At 38.3% G+C, this 24221-nt stretch overlaps 2 protein-coding genes across 2 annotated transcripts; both read left to right on the forward strand.

Annotated features, from left to right (window-relative positions):
• Window positions 1–5223: 5223 nt before the first annotated feature.
• LOC140237626 (uncharacterized) lies at window positions 5224–10286 on the forward strand. The gene is made up of 3 exons (XM_072317552.1): window positions 5224–5307; window positions 9131–9354; window positions 10205–10286. The coding sequence occupies exons 1-3, from the start codon at window positions 5224–5226 to the stop codon at window positions 10284–10286; spliced, it is 390 nt and encodes a 129-aa protein (XP_072173653.1).
• Window positions 10287–17947: 7661 nt separating this feature from the next.
• On the forward strand, window positions 17948–23825 carry LOC140237846 (uncharacterized). The gene is made up of 4 exons (XM_072317776.1): window positions 17948–18028; window positions 18937–19169; window positions 20465–20558; window positions 23784–23825. The coding sequence occupies exons 1-4, from the start codon at window positions 17948–17950 to the stop codon at window positions 23823–23825; spliced, it is 450 nt and encodes a 149-aa protein (XP_072173877.1).
• The last annotated feature ends 396 nt before the right edge of the window (window positions 23826–24221 follow it).

Genomic DNA, 24221 nt, shown 5'->3' on the forward strand with positions numbered 1-24221 from the left:
GGGCGCTGAATTAAAGAACCAAAGAGTGTATTTCATTAAAAACATATAAAGAGAGAACGCGTGCGATGAAATATAAAGAAATGTACTTGCTTGTATATAATTTCGTGATAAGATCTGTAAGATCGTGTGCTCATGGAAAGGGCTATTTGAGAAAAGGGTACATGAGCGTCACCATGGTTATGCATAGCTGCCGATTGATTGAAATTTGAGCCCATTATGGTAGCACGTTCTTTGTAGATTCTATACGTCGTTTATAGCATCATTCGTTTCAAAGCACATGCAGCGACGATAAACGATTAAAATAAACCCAGCTGTTATGTGCGTGACTCATGCACATATCGTATGAAATGCACAGCAGCCGGGGAAAGCCAACGTCACACAGGCATTAGCACCAAACAAATAAAACGCGAAAGCTCACATTCATTGATATATATTTCAGTAATTGAATGTTCGCATGGCAATTCCAAAATTTAAAGTTCTGATTAGCGAATAGTCAAACGTTGAAAAGAGTCTAATGTTTTCTCAACGATAAAGAAAATATTTGCTTAGGGAATGCTACATCTTTTCCATGCTGTCTTAGCTCTTGGCAGTATGTATAATAGGCCTACGTAACGTATGCTGTGAATTGGCCTGCCAAACATTGTAACTCCATGATTATACACCACGCTAAACCGTATCATCTGTATCCCTTTGCTTAATAGTTTCCTTATTTGGAAATCATTATTTACCTTCTGCCAGCCGGACTATCAGGTCTAGAGTATTCTTCCCTCTTCTGTTTGCTATTGTAGAAACAACATTAGATTTGTTTCTACTTAATAAGAGGTATTATAGTGCTGTAAAACATCCCACGTTTTACAACTACTACAAAATATACTACTTTGATGCTATCTTATGTGTTAGTTGCGTCTCTGTTTTTTATCTTCGTTTCTCGTTATCGTCCTTACTTTCTCACTCTCCTCCTCCCTTAATAAATTGATCGCTATGAACATTCGTAGTAAAATCCTATATACATACTTTACTATTACTGTAAGTGCAGGGTTCCTGTATACAGAGATTTTAGGGTCGTTATGAATGATGCATGTGTTAGTCCGTGCCCGCGCGTGCGTGCGTGTGCAGCTACACTTTTCATTTTTTTTTTTAACTTTCCCTTTCAACAGCCACATTTCTTTCTTTTCCTCGGGATCTGCGAAACACAAGATGTCAGATTTTGTTCTGCAGGTTCCTACTAAAAACAAACAAACAAACAAATAAAAAACTTCTTAAATTCTATTAAACATCCCAAGTATCCTGAATTATTTCCTTTCTCCTCGCTTAGGGCGCTGCTTTATCGATATCATCTATAAACTAAGTATTTCATACACTTACTTTGAGTTAATGTTTGATATTTCACGACCCCTTATCACAACTCAGAAACATGGTGGTAACAACTGGGAAATCAATTCCAAGTCATTACGATGAGCACTGCCCTCATTCTGTGTGTACCAGGTACACGGTCACCATGTCAAAATGAAGGTACAGGATTCTATCAACGCAGAGAATATCAGCGGCATCTTTGTGAAAGGACGCTCTCTTGTGGCGATAGTCTTTAAGTTTATGGCTCATACAATGCAAATGCGTGTTTTACTCGGGTTGATTTCTGATACCCCGATTATCAATAGCATGTCCCATATTTACTGTACACTACTTGGATCGGCCTACCTCCCCCCCCCCCACCCCCCCCCCCCCCCCGAAAAAAAAACCCATCCTAAACGAGAATTATATCGATACTTTTGATGCAACATCATCTGTCAATCACTACATTACTATTTTGATTAACAAAAGGTGTGGGAATGCACCTGGCGTAACTTTAACGTTTCCAAATACAGGATGTGTTATTTCTTCTTTTTTTTTTTTTAATCATTATCTCTAGTAGAATGAAAGTACATGTAATAGTATACATCTGGAAATGTAGTAGTATACACTGGTTATCAATCATCGGCTAGAGAGATCGCGGATTTTTTTTTCATTTTTTTTTTTCCTCCGGAGAGGGATGTATGAGGTATTTATCCTAGAAGGGGAAGTTTATCCTCAGATCATTATCATGCAGCTTTAGATCGGTCGATCTGTATGGACGTATTCTCATAAGTATATAAACTGAGCTCCAGTTTACAGTTTGAAGACAAAATGATCCATAGTCGTAATTGAATACAAAAGATTCTGAGTGCCATTCTCACAGGGGACACCAAAGATCGCATCATCACAGATATAACATTTTGGCAATTGCCAGTTACATGGAGCTCAAAATGTCACATGAAAGCATCTGTTGTATAATATAGACATACTAATGATAAAGAAATACTAGTAAATATGATGATTATTATAGTAATGTCCTCAGATCATTATCATGCAGCTTGAGATTGGTCAATCTTTATGGAGAGATTCTCATAAGTTTACAAACTGAGCCCCAATTTGTGCGCTGTGGCATATTGGATAAGACTCCCGACTCCAGATCGGAGGAAGTACCCGAGTTCGAATCCCGCCCAGTGCCTACGTCCTTGGACAAGATGTTTTACCCACCAGGTCCCTCTCGACCGAGGTGTATAAATGGGTACCTGGCAACGCTAGGGTAACAATGGCAGGGCCTTCTGGTAGAGCAGTGGCAACACTGAAGAGGCTACCCTGGGTAAATAAGGCCTTATTATTATTATTATCATTATTATTATCATTATTATTATTATTATTATTATTATTATTATTATTATTATTATTATTATTATTATTATTATCATCATTATTATTATCATTATTAATGTTATAACTATTATTATCATTATCATAACAGAATTGACAATGATTATTATAACAATGATAAAAATCAATTGCATATTATAATAGCTACAGTACAAACTCAACTACACCGTGTTATAACAAATTAATGCTTCCTACGCGCTTGTGATGGGCAAATATCTTTTTGACACAAAAGAAAGCAAATTTGACAAATTACATTCAAGGCGACAGTAAAAATAAACGTATCAAACATACAGCACCTAATATAAGCTGTGTATACTTGAAGACAAATGTTTACTTTGCAAATTGATAAATGGTTCTTTTCAAGGAGGATTTTGCTGGAGACAATGTGGCATACTGACGAATTGTTCTGTGGTATTGATGAATTCCATTAAATATTGATTATCATATAATATTCCGAGGCACAAAATAGCACAGACTATACTAATAGGCCTACTATGATCTGCACCCCCGCCACATTCTGTTTAATGAAAGCAAACAAAAGAGAAAGGGTGCTGGCCAGCAGATCTTTTCACAGTCCAGTCATCTGAACACAACTGGAAAGGGTTTCGACGGGGTGTGGAGCCGGGAAATGTGCAAACACCGGGAAATGTGCAAACGTCTTGCCGGGAAATGTGTAAATCTCTAAATTTCATCAACGGGAAATGTGCAAATGTGACGCCGGAAGATGTGCAAAAGCCGCCGGGGTATGTGCAAACCGTTCATTTCACCTATATTATGTATAGATGGAAGAGAAACTCTCACTTGCGGATGAATATTACAAGAGTACTACCTTTACCACCTGTCTATACCGACCATTTGTCCTTTTTTAAAAAAACATTTTCAACATTTTCTTGTAAACTCTGCAACGGATTTTCACCAGATTTGGCAGATAGCATCTTAACAGTGTTATGATCGTCAATTATTAAAATGAGCCCCACACCACCACCACTACCGAATGAGGGAGGGGGGGGGGGGTGCTGAAGCCTCAGAGTCCCTGAACTATGGATTTCTCTCTCTCTCTCTCTCTTCTTCTGCCTAACCGAAAAAAAGATGGAATTAAGTTAGTGCTTTGAAGACATTAATGACTGAAATTTCATTTTTTATTATAACGGATTCAGGAGTGCCCTGATTGGGAGGGAGGGGGGGGGGGTGACGCAGAGGAGGGGTATTGTCCACCTTTTCAGCATCTTCTAGATAAATCTCAAGACAGATTATCACCACACTTGGCATAGCATCTTTTACGTGGATATGATCTTTATTTGTTAAAATGCGTCCTACCCCCCCCCCCCCCCCACACCGCCAAAAGGGGGAGGGGATGAAGCGTCAGGGAGGGGATCATTTTAACAAATCAACATCAAGTTAGATGAAAATCCGTTAAGATTTTTCAAGAACATACAGAAAATGTGGAAAATCCCCCTCCTCCCCCTCACACCCCCTATCAGGGCACCCCAGGATCCGTCATCATCAAACCTGGTTATTTCAGTAACTATAGTGTCTGCATAATATGGCATTAACGTAGTTCTATCTTTTTCGGTTCGACAGAAGAAGATTAAAAATTCCAGAGACTAGGAATCTTAAGCTTCAACTCCCCCCCCCCGAAAGGAGGCTAGGGAGGGGAATTGAAGCCCCCCCCCCTTGGCCTCGTGTCCTGCTTCCCTGGATTTGCCATTAAATTTGAACTACTGTCAAAATTGTCTTTATAGCACCAACCAAGCTCTATCTTATTTAGTTATAGAATATAAGAAGGATTTTTACCAAACCGTAGTTCTGGGACTTTGAGGTTCCTCCCCCCCCCCCCCCCCGAAAAGAGGGGGGGGGGGGGGTATGACTAATCTGAACAAATTGAGATCCCATGGCCATAATGGTGCTACCTGCCAATAAAATCTATCAAGGATCTTATTAAGAAAATATGAAAGGTGGAGGTTCATGCGCAGGTTTGACATGGAGTTTATCTACCATCTTTATACACAGTATTGCTAAAGTAAATGGTTTGCACATTTCCCGGCAAAATTGAACTTTTGCACGTTTCCCGGCGTCATGTTTGCACATTTCCCGGCGTTTGCACAATTCCCGGCGAGACGTTTGCACATTTCCCGGCGTTTGCACATTTCCCGGTGTTTGCACATTTCCCGGCTCCACACGGGGATTGTTCAAACACATGTACAATGTACTTGCACTTGCCCTTCGATATCATGCGGTCTTGCGAGACACGGGCGCGCTGGCGCTCATTGCAAGACGTATGCTGGCTTATATAGGCAATGGAAATAGGCTCATATGAGATAGAACATGGATCGAACGTATCTCGAGAGCAGTTCGCCGTATTAGTGTTTGCAGGGAGATCGAACCACTTAAATACATCACCATTTTGGGACCGAGACGTGACCCTGACTTGAATTCCGCCGCCATCGTGTGTTCATCTTTCGTCTCACAACATAGCACACGCCACGATTTGCGATGGCCGCTTATGGTTCACAGCCCACCCCGAGCACCGGCCAGCTTCCGTATCCACAGAACCCAGCTATAATTGGTGTGGAGCAGGTAATCATTCGATTTGAACTGTGCCCCTGTGTGCCTATACGATATGCGCATGTCCATGAGCGTACCTCTCGGACAACCATTTCAGGCGATGCCTTCTTTGTAGAGAGAAATAGGCCAGGTCAATTTTTGTTTTTTTCTTGCTTCTTTTTTGTCTCCATTTTCCTCCAGTACACTTGTTGCTGTCTTAATGTATCATCAACTTTCCGTTTCAGGAGTGATATTCATAATACGAATATACAATGCACATACACATTACACACACACACTCACAAAAAAAAAGAGGAAGATATATGCATATATATATATATATATATATATGCATATATATATATTTTTTTTTTGGAGCCCACATCCTACAAGCTTTGCTTTTTAGTGGGTTCCTCATATTACACGCCAATTATATGTCCTTATACATTTGTGCATTATTGGTTCAAACTGACCATTATGTGTAAAACATTTCTGCTTCAAATCAAATGGAATATATAACTTGTATGAAATGTGGAATATGGAACATGAATAAAAAAAAAAAAAAAATATATATATATATATATATATAAACGGGTTTGATTATATATACATATATATATACATATATAAACGGGTTTGATATATATATATATATATATATATATATACATATATATATATATCAAACGGGTTTGATTAAGATCTTTTGTCACACCATGGGCACTGATGAAGAGTGTGACCTTGCCTTTCAGTATTTGAGAGCTATGTTCCGTTTTTAAGATCTTCAAGATCTATGAATTATTTTTTGACGGCGTTCTTCTACTAATTGTTTTACTATATATATATATATATATATGATATATATATATATAGTATATCATAATGTTTAAACATTATATATTCATATCAAATTGTCGACAAAATTCATATTATGTATGTATACACTCAGCAAAAAAAGAAAGTAAACACCTTTTTTAGCTCACATTTCTCATTGAACATTAGGCTAAATATTAATAGTTTACATACCATGTAACAGACAATTTGATTGGCTATCACCCAGGTAGGTCAATAAAAAGGGACACTTTGCGCACGAGTGAACAAAATCGTTTTTCTCTTCCAAGACACAAAAGAAAAAAAATGCAAAAATGAACAAGTTCTCATTCATGCGTATGTGCTCTTCATAACAGAACTAAAGAGAAATCCAACACAATAAGAAAAAATAATGATTTGGAAAAATTACCCATTAATCTATATAATATAGTCTATGTGGCACCCAAAGATAAAGAAAGGTTGAAATATTATTTCGAATTAAACACAATGAAAATGATAACTGGTTCTTGAATTTGTCTCGTTAATTCTTAAATTCCTAGATTAAAAGAAAATGGACAAGTTCTCATCCATGCGTATGTGCTCTTCATTAATGAGATCAAAAGAGAAATCCAACACAATAACAAACGAAAAAAAAAATATTTGGAAAAATTACCCATTAATCAGTGTAATATCTGTGTAACATCCAAAGATAAAGAAAGGTTGAAATATTATTTCGAATTAAAAACAATGAAAATGATAACTGGTTCTTAAATTTGTCTCATGAATTCTTAAATTCCTAAATTAAAATTGAGACAATGAAGACAATAGACACAGAAGATGTCGCACGATGGCGGCTGTTGGTAGAAGCTGTCGACCTCGGGTCTTCGTCAGCTTTATTGCCTGTTTATACAACAATTATGGATTAGACCTAGAGGTTTTGAGCATAACAAACTAGATGGAGAGCGCGTAATGAACATAATAAATTGAGTGTAGTTTCAGCATGAGTTAACCACTTCAGGACATACTTGGCAACTTATTTGGCAATTACAAAACATTGCCCAATATATTACTGTAAATACTGTGAAGAAGTAAACATAATGTGAACTTAATATATTACATACACAGACATATCATACAATGAAAATAAACAGCAGCATCAACTTCAGTAAAAATGTCAGCATCATGATATATACAGAATATGAATATATCTGCATATGAATGAGATAATCTATAGTTATATTTAGAGAGAGAGAGAGAGGGAAAAAAACGGTTTTGATACCGTTAAATGTTATTGTTATTCTTATTGACGCCTATTATACTTTACTGCATGTATACATGGTGCAGGGTTGTGTTGAATTTACAGATTCAAAGAGGTATGACATAATTTATGTTTTATGAGGCATTTTTAAGCCAATGTGATTACAAGGTCCTCCACAGTATATCATGAAATTAGATTTTTGATAACCTCTTAACTGATTATAACACTTAAGATTTCAGATATTTTGTAGTAGTTCAAAAAGTTTATCAAAATTCTTTTCGGGTAAACCTATTTCTATTTTCACGATTATTTGGTTGCATCTACGATATTCTAGATAACATGAGGCAAGCCACACTGTCCGATGAACTACAGATACTGTCATCTAAATGAATATAGCAGCTACAGTCTACCCTCCTGATGAAATTCATTTTCCAGTACTAGACCAGTAGAATTTTGTTTTTATTAAGGGAGGCACCAGGGCAATGAGAAATGATATGTTTAGCGAAAAAGAACAACAGCAATAAAGAGGGATCCAAAATCAACTACTATGTAAAATTATTAGAAAGAAATTCAACTCCTCGAGTATTTTTTTAAAAATGCACTCCACAAAACAAGAAGAATCAACAACCAGCATAGTAGGAAAAAAACAAACAAAAATAGTCATTTACAGACATTGTAAGTCTCAACAAGAGAGGAAAATACATCTTATTAATTTTCAGCGATTTATCAGGAATTCTCCGACGGATCCTCGCTTTACATGGAAATGTTAGAGCGCGAAGATAAAGTGAAAGTCAGCACGTCTTTGAAACCGGGAATTTAGTATTTGAATTCATTGTCTCTTTCATGAATATTAGTGAGTCAAAAGTCTGCGACGACGCACCCATAAAGGCATGGGAAAAATATTGTACTAGCCACACATGACTGTGGTTACAAATGGTCCTTTTGGCATGGGGCGGATCCAGGAATTCCGTAAAAGGGGACGCCTTTACAAAACTAAAAGGGGGTGGCGCACGAACCCCCTCCATTTTTTATTTTCATTTCTTTTGTTTTAACAAAAAATCAAAGGAGGTGCGCGCCCGTTGTGCTCCCCCTGGATCCGCCACTGCATTTGGCACGTAATAATTAGAATTAAACCGGTAAAGGGGTGTTTCTCCTTTTGCATTATTGAAGGAAAGTGGCTCTCACGCACCTACACATTTCGATATAGGCGGCTGGATGATTTTGTTTTCAACTACAAAATTTTCGCTTTAATCTGGCTCGTAATAAATTTAACAAGTTTGGAGTAAGAACAAAAGTAGAAGAATCATTCGTTATTATATCAACAGATGAATCAACGATTTACTAACAGTTACAATGTAATCACATGGAGAGTAGGTTTCTCTATCGAAGGTGACTGATAACGATGATTGTTTATGGATGAAGACATTTTTCTGTTTACGCTGGGCTTGCCCTCATTGTCTAAATTTGCGACCATCGTTGTTTTCATTGCAATGGCCGGTAAACACCCAATCACCTGTAATCATCCAATCACCTGCCGTCGAGTGAGCTAGCGGTCAATCGTCACATTAGCTGTCTGGCGATGATGATTAGGGCATTCACCCCGAATAGGCCTACGAACGTCTTCCATTATTGCTATCTCAGTAATATAATATTCTGGTCCGTCATTTTTCCTCTTGTTATGATTATGCGTGCGTTCGTGTGCGTGTGCGTGTGTGTGTGGGTGGGTGTATGTGTGTATGTGTCTGTGTATTTATGTGTGTGTCTGTCTGTACGTATGTATGTGTGAAGATCGCCATGGTGCCCGCATCAGGACCGCCGACTGGTCAGCCCCCGATGGCCATTACTGCCCAGCCCACACCCGGAGACTCGGCCTACCATGTAACGGTCGAGAGTGCGGAGGAGTGGCGGCGAAAGGAGGAAGAGAGGCGGCGAAAGGAGGAGGAGAAGAAAAGGGAAGGAACCGGAGATTCCGCTGATTATGAAGCAAGGGCAGGCTATTACAGTGGGACAAGGTACCGCGGTGACTCGTGTATAGAATCTTAGTGGCGTCACTGTCACTTTCCAGAAGTTGACACAGATGACCATACGAACATAAAGTTTTGAATTTCCTCATGATGTTGGTCCCAACATTGGTTAAAAGCCAATCAACAGCCGAAGCAAACTATACAGAAGGTCACAAAATGACACCCGAACCACACTGGAAGGCTTCACAAAGATGTGAATCTTTGTTATAAAATGAACCTTCGCAAGATCTTCATGCTATTGTATATTTAAGCTTGCAAGCGATTTTGCTGCCTCTCTCAAGTTGCCGCCGGATACTTAAAAAATCCATGGCTTTCACGAATGACCCGAAGTTCATACGATAAGAGCCGAAGTTGAATATTTACTTTATCGTGTGTCCATCTTGGCTCAAACTCGGGACAGTGTGACGCCTGTAAATGAGAGACACTCCACTTCATGTTCACGTTCCCTACATTGAACAGTATTTTGATTTTAAATTGATTTGATTTGATTTGATTTGAAGGGTTCGTGTATTGCACATTCATTTACACGCATTGTTGGTAACATAACAGTAGCAATATATATACGTAAATTGCGTACTAAGTTATTTTGTATCCATTGAATTCACAATCTTTAACAAAAGTGTACAAGCGGTACAATAAGTACGAATAAGATAAACTGGAGAAGAAAAGGGTTTTTAGATAGTATAGAATATAACACACAGAAGAACAAAACTTTCTATGAATAGTATGAAAGAAAGAGCAACCCGTGTCCCTTGAAGTAAAATCTATATCTTGTTCTTCCATCCCCCCCCCCCCCCCCGCCGTCTCTTGACACACCTTTCTCGATTTGGCCATGCAGTAACAACAACAACAACAACACTGAGGATTGTGACGTGTGTTGCCTTTTAAGTTTTTGCTGCGGTGATGACGACGACAATTGATGCTGTGGGGTAAGAAGTCTTCCCAACTTTCGAGTACTTTCTTGTCAAGCAGGTGTCATAGCTAATAATCTCCCTTGTTTGTTTGCTTGTTTCATTTTCCATCTGAGAAGATGGCTGGATAGACCACATTTAGCTGAAACGAACTGGTCTTCCATGGGGTCCAGTTGGGTGTGAGGCAGAACCACTTTACCGGGTTAAACACCCTGCTCATTGCGATTACGTGCATGAGTTGTGACCCTCTCACACACGGGACCTCCATTTTATGTCCTACCCTAGGGACAGCGTGTTCGACCTCTTCATCAGTATAATTACGGTTACTCACAACATGGACCCTACGTAGGGTCCATGCTCACAACATTGCTCGGTTAGCAGTAGTAGTAATTAGACTGGGGAATCGAACCCGGGTCCCTTGAATCTAGAGGCAGACTCGCTACCGACTGAGCCACACCACCATCTTTCACTGTTCATACATGTACTGTCTTTTCCCTTAATCCTTATCCCCCGGAAAGCTTGTAAGGCCTGTCAAAATCCAGTGGAGATCTAAAAATCTCGCAGGCAGCTGGTTAATCTTGACGATGTTTTCTTTCTGTGCTCTTTCCTATTAGCCCGTAAGTCAGGGAAAACTGTGTGAGACTTTGCAGAGTCTGTATTAAAGGGAATTCAGAATCTCAGATTCAGCAGCAATGATATTGATGTCCTCTATCCCTCTCCACACCAAAACGTCTTTCAATTCCTTCAACCAGTGTTAAAATATTATGGACTTACAAGGCAGGAGATATATAGGAAAAAAATCAAGTCGTCTGAGAGGACGCACAAGTATATAGGTTAAGTTGGAACCTCGGTACATTTTCAAATCATAAGGTAGCAGTTTATGTAACTGTAATGATAAGTATTTCTGATAACAAACATTCACCAATATCCCACAGAAATGCTGCTGTGCTGTTAATTGTCGCAAGGATATCATATCTTTTCTCCTCCTGCAAGCACACTTTTATATGCAAATTGATTTGTCAGATCACTACTTGCAGTATCGAAATGCGGTGGGAAAAAAACAGGAAATACTCGCTTGACGTCATAATTGTCAAATGCATCATGGGTATTTATAGTAATAAGGCAGGCACCATGCAAATATGGTGGCGCACAACGTCTACAGACTGCAAAAAAACAAAAAAACAAAAAAAAAACAAAAAAAAAACAAAACAAAACCAAAACCAAATAACAAAACGCGCACCATTTGAGCTGAAGTTAATTATTAACTTTGTGAAACATGAGGAAGCAAGCGATTCATATATTTGCATCCAGTAAATATCTAGCGTAATATAATTCCAACTCGAGCGTTAAAGCCCGAGTGTATTAAACACACACACACACACACACACACACACACACACACACACACACACACACACACACACACAAGACGTTTGAGTTTCCATTCTAATAGCATATAGGTACATGAGATAAAGCAGCAAGTTACAAGACATTTTACAACATGCGGAAAATACGCAAAGAAGCAAAATCGTGACGGATCTGCATATTCATTTTCAAGTCGGGGGGGGGGGGGAGGCATTTCGTGGGGCATTTTGTCAGACAAAGTTGTCAGACAAATTTGCTCTCAGCCAATCAGATGCACGGATTTCAGTTGCTTGTAACACTTTGTCAGAAAAATATCCGACCAAACTACTTCACGGAATGCCCCCTGTACTTACCATTTTTGATATTGTATAAATGCTATCACTGTTGGCTTTTATCACAATCACTCCTGACTGTTCATTAATGTTGCCTGTGCACACGATAAATATGAGGGAAGTTGCATATCTTGAACGCTCCAATAAATGAGATATATATTCATTGCCAACAATAAACTGGAGCTTACGTGACGAACTCAATTTATTTCGATATGTTTACCTCTCTATGTCACTAAAGACTTGCATGGTTTGATTAACGGACACTCTTAAAAAAATGAATGAAAATAAGATGGTATAAATCCAATATTTTTAATGTTACATTTAACATGATATACAAACGCTTTGAGGAGTAACAACATGTACAATGTTGGATTTACCATTTCATTTTTGTAGACTGGAGCTTGAGTAAAAATTGTCAACTCTCTTTCTGGTAGAACCGATAGATTATGAGACGTGTGGATACCATCATAGGTGGGGACTGATATGAATTGTTCTTGAGGTTCCTATAATAAGGTATACTGTAATGTAATCATACGTGATGCAGTTATAATGGCATCGTTCAAGGGGCTGCACATGAAAGTTGCATCAAGGCAATTTAATTCATTCTAAGGCCCACGGGTGCTCATTAATTTTCCTTTCGCTCTTTATCTTCTGTGTTCTTTTTTTAATGGGACATATACATAAATCTCTCTCGATTTATCTATCTTTCTATCTATCTATCCATCTATCTATATTATAGATATCAGTCTGTCTATCTATCAATACAATATAAATGTGTATGTTAGTCTCTTCTTTGTTTTATAGGACTGTGACTGTGGTGATGGGGAGTGTGTTGAAAACAGAGCTTTCTATCTTACGACAGTACTGACGTTCCACCGGCAACCAGCAGTCAGAAAAAGAAAAACATGCTACAGAGGTGGAAACACGGACACAACCTGGGTTATCTCAAAGTTTCATCCCAACCACACTGACTCTGCCCAAATACTCCACGTGCTCACGGATGCTGGATTAGGTCAGTCTGTGAACCAGTGTTGATTGACCAATGAGACTGTAGATAATGATGATGATGATCCACAGCATTTGTATAGCACCACATCTGCTATAGAAACATTCAAAGGCGCAGACTCCTCCTAAGGAGTTAGCAATTGAATGCCTGGTGAAAATGTGAGTTTTGAGTGAGGCTTTGAACTTCATCCAGTTTGTCAAGTAGATGTCAGTTTAAGATGGCAAGCGAACAAATATTGAGTAATACAGTGTACTGACAGGACAGTACTGATGGCGATATCATCAAACACACTATAGATGCAGAGTCTGACGTTCTTCGACAAGAGTGAGGTTTTTTACGTATTCACGTCGCCCTTGATTAACAATGAGAATTCAGAAGAGGCTACCTTAAGTATATAGGATCATGCTAGATATAACATGTTGTATGTATGTATGTATATATATATATATATATATATATATATATATATATATATATATACTTATATACAGTTCTTCATATTTTATAGAAATATATATATATATATGTATACAGTTAAACATAATGTTTATTATGTGTGTGTGTGTGTGTGTGTTTGTATTTATATGTGTATGTATATATATGCAGGTATGATGAAGGATGTCGCGTCAGGGACTGATGCCAGTAATTATTCTTATTTTCATTATCATTTAAAAGCTTGCGACATTAATGTCTTTTTCAGCTTTGCGACACACAAACAGATAAAGCTGCAGAAGACAGTGTCAAAACCTGACCTCAAAAAAAAAAAAAAAAAAAAATCGCCTCTGCGGCATTCTTTGTTATCGTCTCACAACTGTAGAACGTATTAAATACCAAAGATGACAAAAGCCAAAGATACTTATTGTTTATCAGCGTTATACCACTAATTTTGTATATGATAGAGGGAGAGAGAGAGAGAGAGAGAGAGAGAAAGGAGAGAGAGAGCATAGCTTTACGTTCGATACCCATCTTGATACACCCGAGTCCGAGGCTCTTTGCTTTTATACTCTATACAGTGCATTGCATTAAGTTATGTAAATGAAGCAATGTCTGTTTTTTTTTTATACAAATGATGCACAGGATAGAGTGCATTAGTGTAGGCGTAGTGCACTCGAGGGTATTTACAATTGTGAAACATGCACGAGGCGAAGCCGAGTGCATGTTGCACTACATTGTAAATACCCGAGAGTGAGCTACGCCTACACTAACGCCACGAAATAATCCTGTGCATCATTTGTTTTATAAAATGGGTCGAAAATTCGAAAACTAACATCATTTTCAGCGTTTTTCACGTACCTTTGTGGGTCAAGACGTCCGAAGATGTTCGTCCCAAACTTTTACGCACGTCGCACTCGCGGAAGTCCCGCACATACAGTATAAGTATAATGGGGGGTTGGGTTTCCGGACACCCGCATGAAAACTTACTTATTTTACATAGAATATGCACCCTTTACCTTAAAGACTTGATATAGACTCCTCATATAGGCCTACTAGACAACATACTCTGAAAACGGCGTGAGAATTAACCTGCTAAATCGTTGGATTTGCTCTTCAAAGTGACTCCATGTACGCGTCCGGTCCCATAACGCTTGGTCTACTGTACTGTACAAAGTGTACGTATATGTATAGTATAGTACAGTATACGTACGTACGCCACATATGTTATGCACAAGGGAAGACAGGCCGGCCGGCCGGCAGCCCGAACTAGAAGTTGTTTACAGGATTGACAGCGCGTACGCGTATGCATGCAATTCATCAAAGGAGCCGCCGCGCGCACAGACGATCGGCAATCTACCATAGGATTACAGGCAGTGCAATAGTACTGAAGTAAAGGAAGGAGGTGTGTCTCATTTCAGAGCTTCCTATTGGCTACATTTTTGAACCCATTTTATAACATCAAATAATGCGATTTAATATCATTTATTTTGATGTGCGTAAAGACTGCAGTGGGTAACTGGGTTTTGTTATTACTTACGTTTGCGAATTGTGTTTGAGCTTGTTATATTATGTCCGTTTTGTACTTCATCATTCTAACTGAAGTCAGCTGGCTGCAAGTAATTATGTTCATAAATAACATGAATCAATAGCACTATTCATTGTAATCTCTATTTCACATATAAAACTAAATGAGGGTTAATGAGATTTTAATGTAATTGTAAAAACCAAAGGATTACATCTTTTTTTTTTCGTATCTTTTAATAGGAATGTATTGCATTTGTACTCAATATGCTAGTAGCCAAGAATTATTATGCATTGATTCTGAAGAGTGTAATATTTATCTGGTATAACTATGTTATAACAAAGTAACCTTACCGGTTGCTTCATATAACCAGGTGTAAAATTCTCAATAAAATATGACAGCTTTTATACACATGATATGATATCAATCCAGTGTATGTAGTCATAATTATCACTGAGCATTGCCGGGCTTTGATAAGCAATGTTATACTTGTACACAAATTTTCACTTCGAAATGTCTTTCGCGCGAAAACAATCACTGTCTACAAGTCAATTGGGAACCATGGTCTGCAGCCGTAGTTTGAACGGGGTCAGCCTACGAGCCCGACACCCACGAGTCATACGGCTCAAGAGCTTGACATTGGAAGAAAAAACAAAGGTCAATGAGTCATACAGCCCATGAGCTTGACACTGGGCAAATAAGGTCACAAGTCCGACACAATAGGCAAAAAAAAAAAAGCCCACGAGACCTACACATTACTAGAAAGCTCCGTGATATAATGATCGCGTGTCGGATTCATGGCCTTGTTTTCCTAATGTCGGACTCATGGGGTTTATTAGCTTGTGGTGTTATGATAGCAACATTTTCATACATGGAGTCCTTGACGGGTCTTGAGATGCCCTCATCTTCTAGAGTAATTCACAAAATTTACAAGCTATGCTTCTCTGGTGAATTCCTATTTTGCATATTATAGTTACAAAATAAAGTTGTATTGCTTACTTGTTTATCTATCTAAAAACAAATTTAATATTATCATAATTGTATCCATGTTTTGTTGAAACTTATATGTGATTCAAAGTTCGTTAAAATATTATGCTCTCATGTAAGCGTTAAGTATATTGCTTTGTTTTATGTGGGAATAAAATCACTTGAATTGAATAGTGTTGAGCTCGTAGGCTGTATGACTCTCGGGTATCGGACTCGTGACGTGCACCCGCCTAAACGGCTACCCTTTTTTTTCAATAGGAGGAGCAATGTCGACATAAATACCGTATCGTTCTTTTTTGTAATAGCTATAGGGCCAACTCTCGAGGCTCTCACCGGATAATCTTCTTGTTCTTCCTGATTTTATGTATATATATATATATATATATATATATTCATCTAGACCACTGATTTTTACGCATCACGATGTATCGTAGTGATTGTATACCAAGCCGTATCTCTGTGAAAGACGCCCTCTTGTGCTGATAGTCTTTACGTTTATGGCTTACAAGTATACCATGGAGGTCAAAGTAGATGCATTGTACCTCCATGCTACAATACAAATACATGTTTTACTCTGGTTGATTTATGATACCCCGATTATCAATAGCATGTCCCATGTATTCTATGATAATTTTCTGTTGATTACTTGGATCGGCCTACCCCCCCCCCCTCCAAAAAAAAAAAAAAAAAAAATCATCCTAAACGAAAATTCTATCCTTACTTTTGATGCAACATCATCTGTCAATCACTATACATTACTACTTTGATTAACAAAAGGTATGGGAATGCACGTGGCGTAATCTTAATGTTTCCAAAGACAGGAGAAGTTTCTTTTTTTTTCCTTTTTTTTTTCCTCCGGAGAGGGATGTATGAGGTATTTATCCTAGAAGGGGAAGTTTGTTTTAGATCATTATCATGCAGCTTGAGATTGGTTAATCTGTATGGACGTATTCTATAAAGATATAAACTGAGTTTCACTAAAGAGTTTGCAGACAAAGTGAATCAAAATTGTGATTAGATACAAAAGATTCTGCGTGCCATTTTCACAGGGGACACCAATTATTTTCGTATCGTTACATTACACTCAAGCATCTCTTATAAACATAGTAATGATAAAAATACTTAATGATGATGATTAAATGATAAAAATAACAGTAGTAACAGCGATTATAATACAAAATGATAATAGATGACAATAAAGATAATAGCTTCTATAGCGCGTCATAACAAACTAATGCTTCCTTAGTGCTGGTGATGAAAAAAATATCTATTTTACACACATATGATATCAAAGCAAATCAACAAATTATATTCAAGGTGACTAGTGAAGATAAACGTATCAAACATACAACACTTATATAAATCGATATATTTGAAGAGAAATGTACACTTTCCAACTACTGATAAATACGTCTTTTCAAGAAGGATTAATCTTACAGGAGAAAATGTGGCATACTGACGAATGTGTTGTGGTTTTAAGTTCCATTGATTAGTAATAATCATAATATTCCGAGGCACAAAACAGCAGACTATATAGGGCTACTGTGATCTGCACCCCCTCCACGTTCTGTTTGATCTCAACAAACAAAAGGGTAGGGTTGCTGGCCTAACAGATATCTTCACAGTCCAGTCATCTGAATCACAGCCGGAAAGGGTTTCGACGGGTTCTGTTCAAACAAATGTATACACTGTACTTGCACTTGCCTTCGATATCATGTTGTCTTGCGAGACACGGCGCGCTCATTGCAAGACGTATGTCGGTTTAGGCAATGAAATATCGTTATTATGTGGGAGAAGGAAGAAATTCGCATGGCTCGTATGAGATAGAACATGGACCAAAGGTATCTCGAGAGCAGTTCGCCGAATTAGTATTTGCAGGGAGATCGAACCACTTGAATACATCACCATTTGGGACCGAGACGTGACCCTGGCTTGAATTCCGCCGCCATCGTGTGTTCATCTTTCGTCTCAGTACAGCGCAGCACAGCACACGCCAGCACCGCCACCACCGCCACGATTTGCGATGGCCGCTTATGGCTCACAGCCCTCCCAGAGCACCGGCCAGCTGCCGTATCCAGAGAACCCAGCTATTGGCGTGGAGCAGGTAACTAGGGACTGTGCCCCTGTCTGCCTATACCCTATATAATGCGCGTGTCCCTGAGCGTACCTCAGAAGGCGTTTTCACATCAGCCCGATAAAAATCCAAGCTCGTAATATTTTTCGCAGAAAATAGCAAAATAGCGCGCTATTTCGAAACATCGGGCTGATGTGAAAACGCCTTCTGACAACCTTTTTAGGCGACGTCTTCTATAGTGTAGCAAGAAATAGGATCCCTCAATTTCGTTTTCTGTTGTTGTTGTTGTTGTTCATGTTGTTGTTGTTTTTTTTTTTTGTCTCCATTTCCCACTGGTACACTGTCTTGTTGTAATGTAGTTCTATACCATCAGATTTTTGTTTCAGGGGTGATATTCGTACTACGAATACACAATACACAAACACACACAAAGGAAACACACACACCATAATATACGTATTGCCTTGATATCAATTTAAATCAAATCATACATTATATATATATATATATATATATATATATATATAATTAAATATATATATATATGTATATACTCTTAAAAAAATCGAGTGAAAATATTCACTCTTGAAGGAGTGAATACAAAAAAGAGTGAATACTCTAAATTCACTCTTTTTTTGTATTCACTCCTTAAAGAGTGAAAATTTTCACTCGATTTTTTTAGAGAGTACATATATATATATACATATAAATATATATATATATATATATATATATATATTTATAATCATAAAGGCCTATATGTAATATATCTAATATGTATGATATACTTAATATATAGGCCTATACAATAGTTTACATCTATGCAAAGTATAATGCATATGTGAATGGGATATAATATATAGACCGGAGAGAGAAGAGAGAAAACAAAAGAGAAAGGTTTTGACACTTTAAAAAATTGTGGGTTTTTTTGTGTGTAGATCGCCATGGTGCCCGTAGCAGGACCGACGACTGGTCAGCCCCCGATGGCCATTACTGCCCAGCCCACGCCCGGAAACTCGGCCTACCATGTAACCGTCGAGAGTGCGGAGGAGTGGCGGCGAAAGGAGGAAGAGAGACGGCGAAAGGAGGAGGAGAAACGGGAGGAGAGAGTAGATGACGTCGTAGACGCCTTTGTATATGGAGCAGGTTCCCACTATCACGCTGGAACAAGGTACCGTGGTGGCACTTGCAGAATCTTTGAGAGAAACTCCACTTCGTGTTCTCGTTCAGAAGTAGAATCTTGATTTTGATTTGATTTGATTTTATTGGTTCGTGTTTTTTTTTTTATTGCACATGCGTGTACACACATATATCATTGGTAGCGTAAAATACATAAGTTGAGTACAAAGTGCATTGTAATTTTGAATCCATTAGACTTGAAGCGTGCAAACTGCATGGAGAAGAAAAGTTCCTTTTACTGCTGTGAGGGGCACAGTTAAAGTTATGGGCCCAAGGTGATGTGAAAACCATAACTATGCCCGAAACGAAGCATAGGGCATAGTTATGGATTTCACATCGCCGAGGGCCTTTAACTGTGCCCCGAATATCAGGCTGTCATTATTTGTTTTATATACCGAAAATATAGACTCCGAAATATAGATACCGAAAATATAGATTCTAGTCTCTGTTACAGCACTCGTAATCAATGCTGATCGACAGCGCGGCGGTCGTATCATTGGTGCGTGCATTTATGAGTGATCTATGTGTACGGGGTTGCGACTGTCTCCAAACCTATTTACATGGCGCAGTTGATTCTATGCCCCGGGCACAGTAAATCATGACGTCATTTTGATCAAAAATGGGGCACAGCTATTTTCATGACTCCACTTTTAACCAATCAGATGAGAGGATATTATGAGGTGTATAATATGAAATATAGCACACAGAAGAACAGAAGTATCTTTGAATAGTACTATGAAACAAAGAGCAAGTCGAGTCTCTGATATAAACAAATCTAGAGTCGTTCCTCCTTTAAAAGATTAGGACGACACGCAAACGTGCTCCCAATCATACACCCCATAATTGCACTAAAATGTAAAACTGTCATGGAAAAGTGAATCAGAGGTGAAAAAATTCCCAAAATAAAAATAGCAATTAAGGTAATGGTGTCAGAGGAATAAAAATGCAGAGATAAAGTATGTCCGAAATGAAATATGTCAAATGTTAGAAATATCACAGATATAAGAATGCATTAGATGAGAATGTCGGGGATAAGATATCAGAGATATAACTGCAAAGAGGTAAAATATCCATAACGAAAAATAATGCTAGAGGTAACATAATGTTTAAGGTACGAATGCGAGAGAAAAAAAAAATGTTAGAAGTTAAAATGCCAAAGGTAGGACTGTCAAATGTGAAAATGTCATGGATAAAAAAATGCATGAGTTAAAATCTATGTCTTGTTCTTTCCCACTCTCTCCCTCCCCTGCTGTCTACTGACACATCTTTCTCGATTGGGTCATGCAGTAACAACAATAATGCTGACGATTGTAACGTGTGTTGCCTTTTAAGTTTTTGCTTCGGTGGTGACGATGATGACGACGGCGATGGATGCTGTGGGGTAAGAAGGCTTCTTTCTTCCGAGTACTCTAGGTGCCATGGCTAATAATCTCCCTTGTTTGTTTATTGTTTCATTTTCCATCTGAGAAGAGGGCTGGATAGCCCATATTATTATTCAGTTGAACTATGCTGGTCTTCCATGGGTCCAGTTGGGTGTGAGGTGGGACCACTGCACTGGGTTTAACATCCTGTTCTATACCATGAATAAATGAAGCGGGATCTTTTAGTTGTGATCCTCTCACACACGGGACCTTCATCTTATGTCCCATCCGAGGGACAGAGTGTTTCTCCACTTACTATAGAGGGGACGGTATGATTACACACAACATTGCTCAGTTAGTTGCCCTTGGAAACCTTGTAAGGCCTGTCCAAATCCTGTGGATGTCTACAAATCTCGCAGGCAACTGGTTAATCTTGACATGGATATTTCTTTCCGAGCTCTTTTCTATTAACCCGTAACCAAGGGAAAATCATGTGAGGCCTTCGCAGAGTCTTTATTAAAGAGAATTCAGAATCTCAGATTCAACAGACGATGTCTGTGGTTGATGCTACTTTTCATTAGCGAACACCTTCTGGACTTTTCCCCCACCCATCATTCCGTCGATGACATCGTAGGAAACCACAGAACAATGCTTCAGCTTTCTATGCTTCTTCTGTTCCTCTGTCTTTATCTTCACCCCCTTTTCCTCTGAACACACATAACTTTCTTGTATAGTTCCGACTGTGAAGCTTTATATTATTCCCCTGCATCCTTCTCCACACCAAAATTCTTTCAATTCCTTAAACCAGTCTTAAAATATATGGACTTACAGGGCAGGAGATATATCGAAAAGATGAAGTTGTCTGAGAGGACACACAAATATCATATAGGTTAATTTGGAACCTCGGTACATTTTCAAATTATATGGCAGCAGTTTATGACCTGTAACTGTATAATGATTAGCATTTTTGCTAACAAACATTCACCAATCTCCCCTAAAAATACTGTTGTTAATTGTCGGGAGGTTACCATTTCTTTTCTCTTCTGCGAGTACATCTTGTAAATGCAAATTGATTTGTCAGATCACTACTTATGCATATAGTATTGAAATGCGGTGGACAAAAAAAAAAAGGAAATCCTCGCTTGACGTCATAATTCTCAAGTGCATCATGGTTATTTATAGTAATACGACAGGCACCGTGCAAATTATATGGTGGCGCACAACGTATACAGACTGAAAAAAAAACGCGCACCATTTGAGCTGGAGTTAATTATTAACTTTGTGAAACATGAGGAAATAAGCGAATCATATTTGCATCAAGCAAATATTCAGCGTAATATAATTTCAACTCGAGCGTCAGAGCCCGTGTATATGTATAAAAACCCATCAAAAGACATTTGGCTTTCCATTCTTACAGCCAGAATATAGACAGTAGCAAGTGATAATACCTTACACAGAAAATACAGAGAAGCAAAACCACTGCCGGATCTGCATTTTCACTTTCAAGTCCATCTTTGATTTTGTATAAATGTTATCTCTGTTGGCTCTTATCACAATCACTCTTCAGTATTCATTGATTTTGCTTGTTCACACAAGAAATATGAGGGAATTTGCATATCTAACGCTTCAATAAATGAGGCAGCATATCGTCAACATTCAATGCCAGTAATAAATTGGGGCTTACGTGACGAACCCAGTTCGTTTTGATATATTTACCTCTCTCCCTCTCTATCCTTCTCCTCTCCCTTCTCTCTCTCTCTCTCTCTCTGTCACTCCCTTGTGCCCTTTCGTCTACAACAACAACAACAACAACAACAATAATAATAATAATAATAATAATAATAATAATAATAATAATAATAATAATAGTGGCCTCTTATAAAGCGCTGAGGTCCATCAATAATGATGCTCATGGCGCTCTTACATAACCAGCATGAACAGTACATAATAAAACAATATCATATCTTAGTCAATATCTGACGTTGTTTACACCAGACTGCTGCCGGGGTTGGGCGTATGGATTTTTTAAAGTTAAAAAAAAAAAAAAACAACAACACACACACACACACAAAAAAAAAAAAAAAAAACCCAGATAGGTTTGATTTCCCTCATTCTTTAATCTATGCATTATGATGCGTCATCTATTTTCTTTACCAAATCTGTCTGGACAATGCATATCGGAGATTGATTTTGAGTGAGGCAAAGTGTGACAACAAACATTTTCATGTTTACAGAAAAAGACCTGGGGCCCGTTGCATAAAACTTACCGTTGAATTTCAATGGTAACTACAGTCAAAATTAGGCGTCACAGCCAATCAGCATCAAGGATTATAAAATTTACCGCTAATTTGAAGACTTACCGCTAGAAAGGAGCGGTAAGTCCAGCGGTAAGGGTTTTATGCAACAGGGCCCTGCATGGTTTGATTAACGGACCAGCCTAATACTGAATAAAAGATGAAATGGTAAATCCAGTATTTTTAATGTTGAATTTAACATTTACGATAGTTTCGAGGAGCGACAACTTTGACCAAAAATTGACGTTGTTGGATTTACCATTTCATTTTTGTAGACTGAAGATAAAGTAGATATTGTCATCTCTCTTTCTGGTAGAACGGATAGATCATGATTATGTAGAGAGTATTACGAATTGTTTGTGAGGCCTCTATTATAAAGATGTTTAATGTAATGTTGTCATATGCGATGCAGTTAATGCATCAATCAAGGGGCTGCACATGACAGGAACAATGTTGCATCAAAGCAATTTAATCCATTCTAAGGGCATTATTTACCATTTGCAAATGAAACAAACATCCAGCTTTAGTGCTTCAAAATATTTCTAAAATGTGAGTTAGAGATAGAAACAACCAATGTAAAAGTATTAATCAGTACAATCACTGTTAAGTGCACAATACTTGTGATAAAATTGTTTCTAGAATAAACGGTCTATACAGTTACGGTGTATTGAGAAAAATAGTAATTTCTCCTTTATTCTAGGCTGTATTGCGATGTTTTGTTTTCGTAGGATGTTTTGCGATACAAGTGACCTACATAAGCATCAAATGTAGTTAGAAAAATGGTTCAAATCACCGCTCCCAATCGTACACAATATCCGGGCCCTCTCGCTCTTTAACTTTGTACGTGTTCTTTTTTAAAGCGACGCATACATATAAATCTCTCTATCTATCTATTTATCTATACATACATTGTATATAATCATATATGTTATTCTCTTCTTTGTTTTATAGGACTGTGACTGTGACTGTGACTGTGACTGTGGTGATGATTAACAGTCATTGGGAGTGTGTTGAAAACGCAGAGCTTTCTATCTTATGACAGTACTGACGTTCCACCGCCGGTAACCAGCAGTCAAGGCAAATGAGGGAAGTACCCTCTCTCCCCCCTTCCCCCCCCCCCCCCCCCAAAAAAAAAGGGGGGGGGGGTGGGCAAATGAGTAAGCAAAGGACATGATATGCAGGTGGACGTTTAGCACGGACGCAGCTCGGGCTGTCTCAATGTTTCATCCGAACTTTCCCGATAATGTTTTCGTACCCATGTATGAATTTTTCTGTCCCAGTACTCCAAGGGCTCACAGATGTTGGATTATAAAATTAGAAAGCGTGTCAGTCAATGAGACTGTAGACGTCAATTTAAGATGGCAAGTGACCAATTAATGAGTAATGCTC

Source organism: Diadema setosum, chromosome 14 (assembly GCF_964275005.1).
Source record: "Diadema setosum chromosome 14, eeDiaSeto1, whole genome shotgun sequence".
NCBI lineage: Eukaryota > Metazoa > Echinodermata > Echinoidea > Diadematoida > Diadematidae > Diadema > Diadema setosum.